Source organism: Monodelphis domestica, chromosome 3, assembly GCF_027887165.1.
Source record: "Monodelphis domestica isolate mMonDom1 chromosome 3, mMonDom1.pri, whole genome shotgun sequence".
Lineage (NCBI taxonomy): Eukaryota > Metazoa > Chordata > Mammalia > Didelphimorphia > Didelphidae > Monodelphis > Monodelphis domestica.
Window position 1 is genome coordinate 175,817,525 of NC_077229.1, and position 12,436 is coordinate 175,829,960.

Below are 12,436 nucleotides of genomic sequence, written 5' to 3' on the forward strand. Positions count from 1 at the left end.
AACCTCTTATGAGTCTATTTGAACACAGGTCTTTCTGATTTGAAGGACAGGACTCTATACACTATATTATGCTATCATATCAGAAAACAAACTCTATTTCAGGCCTTCCTTATAATCTTTTCAGTTCTTTCTTCACTTGTAAAATGAAGTAACTTAAGTCATGGAAAAGTGTGAGCTGTTCTGATAAGGCAGAACCTGGTTTGTAGACTCCATTTCCTTTCCATCACCTAGACCATACTACTTTCAGTGACTTGAAATAAAATTACATGAAGATGAAATGAAATAAAGTAATCTATTACTTACCATTGGGAAAAGCTAACACACTGATAATGAGAAAGAAGAAAATAACAGAGAGGATGCCTTTCCAGATATTATCTTCTTGAACAGAATCATCCCTGAAAATAGAAAAACGAAATCAAATTATTATTTCTAGATTACAGCAATGTCCTTAGAGCGTTCCTGTATAAAAACATAGCATTCTCCTGAGACCTCCAGGCCAGGATGCTTTGTTTTTTATAATGAAATTGATCTGAGAGAATAAAGTGGATTGGTATAAACAAGCATACCTTCAGGAATCAATCAAAGAAGCAAGAAATGGTTGTGAGAAGATCAAATGTGGAAATAAATGCCCGAAACACCCCAAAAATAAAGGGGGCAATACTGACCACCTATCCTAGATCTAGTCTACCTATGTTTTTTTCTTTATTCCTTCTCTCTCTACCAAAGTCCCCATCACACCTAAAGAAATGACATTGTAGAGGTAGACAAGAAAGATAACTCACTCATCCCAGAGCCCTTCTGTTCTAGCGACTTCCTTTACAAAGTTAAATGGTGGGCAAGTGGCTGAATGAATGATGAGAATAAGACAGAAAGAAAAAAAATACTATGGAAAGAGCAGTTTAAAAGGAAATCAGTAGGAAAGGCAAGATTATATCCATTATTGAAACAAAGGAATTATGGCAAAGGAAAAGAAACAGAGCTATCATAAATAAGGGAAGTTTTAAAAAATGGACAAGAACTTTTGGTCTAACAACCCAGCAGAGAGGAAGAGAGACTTTGAAAGTTTACATGAAGAGTCTGGTAACACATTTAGTGAATGGAAGAAGGAAAAAATGAAAACAGAATATTAGATTAGTAGCATGAAGATTATCTGAATTATTGATAAAGATTGAGAAGTAGGGAGAGATGGGAGGAAAATAAGTTCAGCCTTTCTATTATTGTGTTTGAGTAGATAGTAGAAAAATAAATGCAAGATGAGAAAGCAGGAAACATGAGATTGATCTTAATGGAAGAAAATAATGTACACAATTGAAGGAACAGGAGCTTTACAGTAAAAGTGCTAATAATCCCTTGTTTTGGGGGAAGGATTATAGGAAAAGAATTCTAGTAGAAAGGCAAAAAAATCAAAAGGAAAACTAAGCAATAGGGTTGAACAACATAAAAAATTTTAAAGGAGAGAATAAATGGATAAGAAAATATGTAGATTATCCAAATTATTCAAATACTTTCAGAGTTGTAAGGAAAAACTATTTTGGAAAACAAAGATGCTAGGTCTCAAGGTTTTACATAATGTCTATGTTATATGACTGATGTTTTGATTAGTCATTGAACTATGGTTTTGCAAATAATAGAAATTAATTTATTCTAAGGTCAGTGCTATAATATTATACTTTTGGGTATTTGTATGACATCAAGGCTACTAAATATGTAATATTTAGGTACTATCATGTAGTTCATGCATCCAATTCACCTGTCATTCCAGAATTACTGGCAGATGTTTTTAAAAGTGGTGTATCACATGTCCCAGTGGAATTGTGCATTTGGCTATGAGAGAGGGGAGGGAGAAGGGGAGGGAAAGAATATGATTCATGTAATCATGGAAAAATATTCTAAATCAATTAATTAAATAAAATTTTTCAAATAAAAAAGTGGTGTATCATTTGAAGAATGGAGAATACAAAAGCAATATAATTTCATTTATCATTTTCACCAACCCTATAAATTCTGATATGGGAAAAAACGAGTGCTCACTTTATTAATTCTTAAACATTTGTTTAGAAAAAAAATGCAAATTCTGGGGACTTCTTAAAAGCATGAAAATATTATAGATTAAGCATCATGACAATGTTACAATTCTGCCATCAGCATCATCATTACTGTGCTAAACACACCCTGTGCCCTATAGAACTCTCTACAACATTATTCCAGGGGCAGTCTCTATAAAGGGTTCGGACTGCCTGGAAACATATAGGGAATTAATGTATCTCCATTTAGAAAATGACACTTGGGTCATATAAATTCCCACAGCTAGAATAAGCAACATGACAAAAATCAATCTCAGAATGTGACTGATTTAAGTGACTGTAAGTGATCATCTATTCTACCCCAATGCCCCAAACACTTGCAATAAGAGATAGTATTTGTAAAGTACCTACTCTATGCTACAGATTGTGCTAAGTGCTTTATAAATATCTCATTTAATCCTCACAACTCTATGAAGTTGTTGATATTATTACCCTCATTTTAGAGACGATGAAACTAAGGTAGAGGTTAAGGGTTGTGCTGACCCATCACATAGTTAATAAATATCTGAAACCTTATTCAAACTCAGTAACTCCAGGCCCAAGGCTCTATCTATTGTACTATCTAGCTGCCTCATTAACTAGGGCAAATCACTTAACCTGTCTCCCTCAGTTTCTTCATCTGTAAAAAGGAGATAATAACAGCACCTATTATAATAATACCAGGTTTGTTATGGGGATGAAATGAAATAATTATAAAGATTTGCAAACCTTAAAACACCACATAAATGCTAGCCATAATTATTATTATGTGCTAGGCATTATGCTAAATTCCATCAGTAAAATTATACATTTGATAAGTATACCTGAGTACTGTAAACCTTAAAATTTCTTAGACTTATAAATGTTGGAAATTTTACCATTGGGAAATTTCATACTTGAAAAATTTCCTATTGAGAGTGGGAACTCTATTGGAATGTGAACCCCCCCTTGGCATGGGAGGTTCCTCCTCCTCCCTTCTTAAGATTACTTAGGACAGAAACCTTTTGCTGAACAATGGAAAGGGCTTTGACCTATGCTTAAGCATAGAACAGGAAGTTCTTTGAGTCATGATTGATTTTAGAATTGATACAATAGAGATACTTGAAATGACAGCACCAGGTCTTGGAACTTCCAATCTCCACCCTGCTCAAGGTAACAGGATTTAGGAAGGGCTGCAGCAAAGGATCAAGATTTAATTATTTGAGAATATGACCTTCAAGACATGTGCAAAGCCACAGACCTCTGGGCGGTCCTGGGTTAAGCTAGAGCCACCATTGGCACAGGGAAGACATGGACAATGATTGGTAGAGGTGAGAACTGAGGGGAGGGAACTTGGATGGTTTCCTTAAAGATAGCAGGGTCTGAGGACTGAGGTGGTTGGAGAGTTTTTGCTCTGAGAGCTTGTGCTCTGAGAAGCTTGCTCTGAAGGAGGCTGGAGGTGGAGGCCCCTGAGACTGTTTCTCCATTTTGGTCACGTGAGTGATAGGGACTGGTCTTTTTTCTTTGCCTCAGCTATCTAAGGGCTTGGGCCTTTTGGCCCAGCCTAAACAGAGGGGGTATTTAAGCCCTATTCCCTTCTCTCCCCTTTCTCTCTCTCTCTCTCTCTCTCTCTCTAATACCTTTCTTCCTCCTGTTTGTAATTAAAAACTCCATAAAAGGTTGACTGCTGACTTGAGTTTTCATTTAGGAATTACATAGCTGAATTCCTTGGCGACCTTAAATTAATATATATCAGTCTTTTAAAGTGATTTCCTTGTCACAGTACTATGCTGAAGTAAAATTAGCACAAGAACCTAGCTTACCTGATTCAGAGATCAGCATACTTAGCAAAGTTGATACAGAATAATGATATATGTTATTAGTCAATAAGGAAGAATAAGGAAGACCTGGGTTTGAATTCTGTCTCAAATTCTTACTAGCTATATGACTCAAGGTTGTTATAAGGATATAAAATATCTGCAAAGTGCAAATATATTTAAACACTACACAAATGCTAGCTATCATCATTTTCATCTTCTGACTTGTCTAAGGCAATAAAACTGGTGGCAGGACAGGAACTAAAACTTGGGAATCCTGATCTGAATATGGAATCTGGGAAGAAGACTGTTTATCTTTTCAGAATAAATTTAAATGTGTGTCTAAAGGGCATTTGGTCTATAGACTGAGAAAATTAGGGAGAGGAGGGAGTCCTCTTTCCAGTTCTCAAAGGTCTTGGAATCTTTGAGCAACCATATGGTAAATAAACAATAAAGAAAACCTGAAAAAAAAAAAGAAAAGCTTACTTGATTATTTATCTGATGACCAAATCATCTTAATTTAGTTTGCAGTCTCAAATTCTTTTTATCTAATAAGCCTGTAGAGATGATGCAGAAGAATCACAATGGCCTAAACATATACATTATAAATATAAATATCCATATCCAAAAGAAGAATTCAGCAGAGCAAACATACCCTCCAGCAATGTTATGCTGCACCCAGAGATTAAGTTCCTGGGTTGTAGAAACTAGGTAATTTGTGGGGAAATAGTATGAAAAACGCAGTTATTATCATCATGGTCCTCTAAGCTGGGGGATCTTTGTTTGCAAAGGTTGATTCTAGAAAACTATGCTAGTGAGGATGATTCCTCAAAGGCAGAAAATCCCAGGGTATAAAGCCCCACTGGGAAAACTTGTATTCTGACTTTACTTTTGCCAAACTAGAAAGCTGCTGGAAGCCAGCTAAAAAAAAGAATAAATAGCCAATTACCATGGGAGTGAATACCTAAGTAATCAATTCAAACTTAAATCACCTTCATGTAGTTGTTGAAATGTTTCTTGAAGTTTTGTGGAGAACTTTTAAGAGGTATCTATTGCTCTCCAACCAAAAGGAAGGCACACAACATCCCTTTCCCACCCTCCATCCTTTATTACTGATAAAAGCACTTGAAACAGATACACAAAAGTTCACAGCATGACACTACTCACTGTTAAGGATCTTTTCTCCCTATGGAAAATGTCCCTGCATACAAAGTGGAGAGATATAAGTCTTTTTAGCTCTGGGGTTAAAAGTCACTCTAATTTCCACTCTAGAAAAAATAAAGTGGGGAGAATGAGTATTTATTTGGTTTTGATATACTTTCATTGTAATATCAATAAAGAAGAGGAAAGGTAGGATTTTTAAAAAATTCTTACTAGATAAAAGATTTCACGTATACTAGAGAAAGTGGCACTGGGTCTCATGACATCTTCACAAATGTTGGACTGATCAATGGCTCCATCTATATGGGGTTTGGCATAAATGGTGGAATGAAAGAAAGACAAATAAGATATAAGTAGTTTAAAAAGTGAAAGTATTACCAAAATGGTATTTGAGAAACAAAGACTGAGGTCCAGTGCCATTTAACTGTATGAGTATTTACTAAGTACCTACTATGGGACCCATGTATATACAGCCTACATGTAGGCTAGGAAGGTCATATGTGAAGATAAAATCAAAGGATCTTCTGTCCTCAAGGAATCTCCATTCTATAGACCAAGAAACCTGTGACTATTGCTGCAGGCCAAAGGAGAAGGCAGTGTGATGCTATCTTGTGAAAGGAAGGTCTTCAAATATTGGCTGAGGAGTATCAAATTTTTTCAGTAGGTTACTGGCAACCAAATTTTAAGCAGGGAAGTAACATCAAACCATGTATATTAGTACTATTATTTACTCAGACCACAGTGTGGAGTATTGATGGAAGTAGGGAGGGATGGAATAATGAATACTAGTGAAAAAGTGAACAATATAGGGAAGAAATGGATATTATCTATATAAAAGCTCTTTCCTTTTTGCCTAGCAAAATCTCTGTTGCCAAGTAGAATGTTTTGCAGGCAATAAGCACTTAATAAATCTCTGCTGAATTGTACAGTAGAATAAGGAATGATAAAAAGTATTAAATTTGGTGTTAAGGAGGATCTGAGTGTCTCACAGAGATATATAGATATATCCATATATCTCCTTTGACAGAAAATACTTAAATATATTAAATGTTCAATATAAAATATGTAAAATATAAATACATAAAATAATTAGAATATAAGATACTCTATATATTGATATGTAAAATAGTCAAATGGATAAATGCCATAAGGAATCTCTCTATCCATTGTGCTTTCTTACTCTCTCCTGATGTTGCAACAGTACCATTTAGTGGAGGAGCACTTCAGCTGCCCACCTGCCATTTTTGTTCTTGTTCATCTTGATCAAGGAAAGCTTAGGGGCAATAAAGGAATTCTGTAATTTTCCCCAAAACAGTCAAACTCTCTCTTTTAATTATGTTTTCCTGAGTGGCTAGGAGAGAGAAATTTTAGCAGTGATGAGAAGTTACGACTGCAAGGGATTGAGGAATGAGTAACCAGAATAACAGTGAAGGCAATAAATGTTGACTACTTTTGCTAGAAATCTGACAGTAAAAAAGAAAATACGATATGTCCAATTGGCATCTCAAACTCAAAATTTCACAAACTGCCTTCAATGCCTTCCTCTCAAAACTGATTCTCCTTTTAACTATTATTTCTATTAGTGGCGTATCAAATTAATGGTTTCTCCTAGACACCCAAACTAGAAAAACCTTATTTTCATATTTGATTCTTCCCTATCACATTCCACATCTCATCAATTGTCAAGTCCTGTCAATTTTACCCTTGCAACACTTTCTCATACCAGTTACCTCCTCTTCTTTCCCATTCTAGCTCAAGCCCTCAGTATTTCTCTTTCTTGGACAATTATAATAATCTAACTTTCTGACTTCCAGTTTCTCTACCACTACCACTATCAAACTCATCTTCCCTTGTTCATGTCAGTCCCCTACTAAACAAAACTTAAATGGCTTCCAATTGCCTTCCAAATAAGTCAAAGCTAAGTCTAGTATCCAAGTCCCATTCTATCTCAGCTAGCCCCAAACCCAGCCTTTCATCTCTTAGTACTCATCACATACATTATATCTACATACTCTACACAGCCAAGATGAAATGTTATTTCCTTATCAATCCCTCCCTTCCCATGGACTACAATATATGGAATGTACCACTCTACCCTGCCTTTACCTACTGAACATCTTATCTATCAAATCTTCATCTTCATGAAATCTCCCCTAATTCTCTGGGTCAGAAAAGGCTATCTCCTTAAATCTCTCATTGTACTATGTAAATCTCCAATATATTGTAAACTGGCCCCTGTGCTATCAAATGTTCATTGCAGGGGATAGGCCCTGGATATTATTTCATCTTTGTATCTCCAAGAACTTTGTATCTCTTTTTGTGCAAACAGCACCTCTACTGACCTTCTACATTATTGCTATTTGTGTCATATTTCTTTGCTAGATTTTAAGTTATTGTATGGGTAAAGAGACCTGTCTTATTTAAACTGTGTATCTTTCCCAGTGACTGGAACAGTGCCCTGTACACTCTAGACTCAATAAATGTTTGCTGAATAGATGAAAATAGATACTTAATAAATGTATGTCTAATTGAATCATTAAACTGAAGTCCTCTTGAAAATCACTGTCTTCTCTAAGAAGACTGATCTGTGCTCAACTAGTCAAAAGGGTCGATTCCCACCAATTCTGCAAACAGGTACTGATAGGAGGGTAGCCTAATAAAAACATTTTATGATCTGATCAATTTTGATATTTATAAGCCAAAGTATGAGCTGAAGAAACTGGTAATTCATCCATTCACATATTACCTCTTTATAAAGAACTGTGAGTCATGAATCATGACAAAGAATAAATATGAGGACACTGCTGCATAATATTATACTTTGATCTTAAGGTAAAGATTATTCTGGCCTACTTTGGTTGTATAAATACAGAAGGTGTCAAGATTTTTAAAGATATTGACTATTTTGTTAGATAAATTAAAATGTTGATAAATTTTCATAGTTCAGGGTGGCAAATTTTAAATTTAAAATCTTGGGGAAAACAGTCCAGTAACATCTAACTTAGTTTATGTTATAGTGCTTCCAATTTGCCTAGTTGCTGTTTATAAAGGAATCACTGGCAAATACAAACTTGTTAGTGGTTTGTGTTGAAGCATGTTAAACCTTTTTATTCTTAAATTTGGGAGCATGTTTTGTGGAATATCTAAGATTACCATGTGAGATTATCTGAGAACTATTTCTCACTTAGTAGTATTTCTCATCCTGTCTCTACTAATCTTAGAAAAACAGAAAACAAGGATTTTAAGAGAACTTACCAAAACAACTGTGTTACATAGCAGTCCATCCAAAATCTTTTTCAAAACTAAGTATATAATACTGAAAATTTTAAGACCGATACCATAGAATAACATTGATAGAAGAGCATGATTATTTATTTGTATAACATTACTGAAGATCTTATGGGACAAAAAGATACCTATGGCAGGATCTCTGCTAAAAGGGATATAAATAATTATAACTAAACACATAAGATAAGGCTGGTATAAAAAGCACAGAACCTTAAATGCTATCTAATCCAACCCTACTCAACATAGTGCCAGCCTCTCCCTTCTTTACAGATTAGGAAACAGGCCTAGAGACAAAATCATCACCAAAGCTTATATTTATATAGCTAGCAAATTAGAGTTAAAAAGCATTTTCATATATATTATATCAAAAAAGTTTAGCTAGAAAAGAACACTAAAAATCATCAATTCTAGCTTAAGAGATGTATAAAATCTTTCTCTTCATTATTTTTTAACAAATGGCCTCCCAGCCTAGGCTAGAACACCATGTATAGCCTTGAATCATGCATGCCTTTAAGGAGAAAGAGGCTACTGAGGTTAAATGCATTGGAAAACTGGTTAAATGATTAAGTTGATTAGTGGTACACATGTTTTTTCTTTATACAGATATTATTCTGTCCTTCTACAGTGTCATTGACTTCATTAAACAAGGTTGACAAGTACACTATAGTTTCTATTATACTATTCTAGCAATTTATAAAATTTAGCAGAACATACATTAAGAGGGAAACTCTTTGCTGAAAATAACTTTCAGTAATAACAAACAGGAAGAGAGGTCTCTACTCTCCTGAGGCTATGGGAGCACTAGGAAACAAGGGGATGATACACTTAGTATCATTTCTTTCTCTTATCTTTCTCTTAAAAAAAACAAAACACTTTCATCATTTCCTAAGGCTCACTAGTTTCCTTCTTTAAAAAAAGTTCAAGTGAAGTTAATATAAAATGTGAACATCTATCATCCTGAACAAAATGCATTCCAAAGAATTTTCTTATTAGTAATATGCCTTCCTTCTAGTCATCATTCAACATTATACATGACTTAGGAGAGGTGAGATTAAACCAATGCAGGGTGACACAATAAGATTTCTCCAAAGCACTCTGTGTTTGGTGACTGCCTTGTTGACCTCCAGAGCATGAAATCTGTTTCCTTGGTCAGGCCAGTGTGGAAAGAAGGGAGGCTACATCATGACTCTTCTTTGCCCCTCATGCACTTACATACACACAATAAGATCTTCATGAATAGCAGCAGGTGCCCTCAAATGCCCAGGACAACCACTCTGTAAGCAACGTGCCTAAATCTGCCCAAGGAAAGAGAGACAACACAACACAGAGACAAAATGGACCTTATCCATGATATTGTAGGTTGTGGAAGGGGCAGTTTGGCGGAACTCCTTAAAGACTGAAGGGAGAAGTGTAGAGTGTGTCAGTGAGATAGAGGACTAAGGGGTAGGAAAGAAGGAAGGAGAGTTCAGGAAATTCCCTCAAAAGCCCACAGCTCAAAGGTTGGTTTGACAGCCGGAAATACAAGAATCCCCCTTCCCCCTTCTTTTCTTTTCCCTCCAGGGATCCAGCTTGTAAACAGGAATTCCTGGAGACTGAAACCTCTTCTTCATCATCTGGAGTGAGGGTTAAATGGGCACCAGTAGGCGTGGAGTGGAATGTCTTCAAGTCTATCTGTTGGGGTGGGAGGGTGGTTTGTATGGGGCTCCCATCCTGATCAAGACCCGCCCCTCGTCCATCTCTCCATCCCTTCATATCCTGGTGCCTCTATTCACCCAATCTACATCTACTCCCCGTATATCCACTCCTCCCCGCCATGTCTCCACACACCCCCTTTACCCCACCCACTATCGCCCACCCAGTGCCTCCCTCCTCCCCCATCTCGGTGCCTCCATCCCCGCCAACTAACAGGGAGGCGCGCCGCGGCCCAAGTCTGGCCTTGCCCGACCGCCTGGCCAGCGTCCCGGGGCCCACGCCGGTAGCCAGCTCCTCACCTGGTGAAGGCGAAGTACATGAGGCTGACAATGGTGAAGCTGAGAAGGGTGATGGTGTGCGGACGATAGAAGAAGTCTATGGTGATGTCCTCCACTTGCTGCTCGTTGATCATCCGGAAATGCAGCTTGTAGTTCACATCGTCTTTGCTCAGGGTCCGGCTCCCCACGCAGGACGCCATGACCCCCCTCGACCACCACCCCCCCACCTCTCCCGGTCCTGCAGGATCAGCAGCAGCGACGGAGGAGGAGGTGGGGGCGGTCGCAGCTGCCGCGGCCCGCGCCAGGGACCAACGAGGGAGGGAAGGAGGGAAGGAGGGAAGGCGAGCAGGCGGGGAGACTGGCGGGCCGTCTGGCAGTGGAGCTAGCGGCCGGCAAGGGCCAGAGAGTGAAACCGAGCAGAGGCGGGAACGCGCGCACGCGCCCGAGCGAGCGAGCAAGTGAGGCAGGGAGGGGATGACAGTAGTTCTGCTTTCACTATTTCGGAAGAGAGGGGGAAGTAGAGCCTTGAAAAAGTCAGTCAGGAGCGAAAGGGCTTTTTTCTACCCCAAGATTTGTCCCTAGTCTTTGTTTAATATTATTTAGAGAAAATAGGAGGAAAGGAGAAGGTATATCGCTATGTGTCAAAAACTCCCCTTCACATTTTCTCTTTATTCCCCCTTCAACGCAGCAAATGGATTCGCCCACTCCGGGCACCCCACGTGGGGAGAAAGCTCCGAGCAGAAGTAGGTGCGGGTGTTTGTAGAAGGACTGCTGACCTGGGACTCACGGCCGAGGCGTGGAGGTCTGTGGAGGAGCCAGAGACATTTTTGTAGCCGCCGTCCGAGCCCCGAAGAGAAGTCTCGGTGAGGGTGAGCGTAAGGCTCAGCGGTCCTTTACCAGAGGCCCTGGCCTAGATCTAGGGATCCCGACTGGAGGAGAGCAGAGGAGAACGGGGCGGGCTCTGTGGCAGGTAAAGTCGAAGTGAAGGCGTCTCCACTTTTTGGCGCTTATGATCGGGAGGGCCGGACTTTCGCACCTGTCATAGGCTGTATCTATACTTTCGTGTTAATGAGTGCAGTTCCTGTCATTTCCTCCACCCCTTTTCACTCCTTTTGACTGCAGAGTGAAAAACCTTGTTTACTTCCGGCCTGTAGGACAGAGTTCTGGCCCTGCTGCATTCTCCTCTACTTTTTGCTGATCACCCCTTGTTGTAGACTTGAGGGAACACGTTAGGCTACTGTAGATATTTTTAAACCTCCATATGAACCCTCCCCTTAATAGCAGTTTGAAGCCTCTGGATCTCTTCTCAGAGTAATACTTTTTAGACGCAGAAAATAAAGCATGATTACAAAGGCAACCAATTAATTGTATTGGAACAGTTTTCAAACTATTAAAAGTTCCAAGTTGACGAACTCGCTGAAATATATCCACGGACTCTCATGTAAAGCGACTTCCAGTTACCTGCTGGGGACAGAGTATGACAGACTTGAAAATAGATATTATTGAGTAGTTTACGGCCTCCTAGTGATGAAGAGAATGTAATTTGTTTACTGACTTTTAAGGTTTTTGCGTTCATTCTCTAGGGGAGTGCCCCGACTTTATTTATTCTGCTTGTCCCCTCCTCCCCTTAACCCTGCAAGGTCTGGTGTGTGAGAAACCTATATATTTGAGGGGCAGGGATGATCTAATATGAAAGTAACTCTCAGGTAGCAAGCTTGGCACCATGCACACACTATGTAACTATTATTGAATGTTTTAATGAACTACAAAGTTAATTAAAGGTTTTTCCCCCTCCTCTGGAAATTAGTTCCCATAGGACAAATTATCAAGTGGAATTTATAAGCATTCTCAAATGTATTGGCCTTTGCTAAGCATTGTAGACGCAAATTAGTAGTTCCCATGTTTAAGTATTAATTTTAAAAGTACAAAGAGCTTTTGATGTAGAACTAGAAGTCCTAGGTTAGAATCCTGGCTTTGCTGTTACTTCTACCTGAGTAACTTGGGCCAAGCCAGTATCTTTGTGAACTCCTTGAAGGGTGGGATTGGGTATATTTGCTTATGTATGCCCAGCATTTAGAAAAGCCCTTGGGAAAGAGTAAGTGCTTAATAAATACATATTAATTTGGTGATTTGAACTTCTGTGACTACAGTTCCCCAA

At 38.5% G+C, this 12,436-nt stretch overlaps 2 protein-coding genes across 3 annotated transcripts in view; one reads left to right on the forward strand and one right to left on the reverse strand.

Annotated features, from left to right (window-relative positions):
- Positions 1 to 10,637, reverse strand: part of PTDSS1 (phosphatidylserine synthase 1) — a 65,537-nt gene extending 54,900 nt beyond the window's left edge. Inside the window, exons 1-2 of the mRNA XM_001368985.4 lie at positions 10,300 to 10,637; positions 304 to 395 (exon numbers count right to left, since the gene is read on the reverse strand). Of these exons, the coding sequence (XP_001369022.1) occupies positions 304 to 395; positions 10,300 to 10,478 (271 nt within the window). The 5' untranslated portion in view covers positions 10,479 to 10,637. The remainder of the gene's footprint in view (positions 1 to 303; positions 396 to 10,299) is intronic.
- Positions 10,638 to 11,004: 367 nt separating this feature from the next.
- Positions 11,005 to 12,436, forward strand: part of MTERF3 (mitochondrial transcription termination factor 3) — a 59,351-nt gene continuing 57,919 nt past the window's right edge. Inside the window, exon 1 of one of the 2 annotated variants that reach the window (XM_007488140.3) lies at positions 11,005 to 11,141. The gene's annotated coding sequence lies outside the window, so the exon portion shown is untranslated. Of the gene's footprint in view, positions 11,249 to 12,436 lie in introns of both variants that reach the window. The other variant, XM_001379701.5, reaches the window with a different exon arrangement.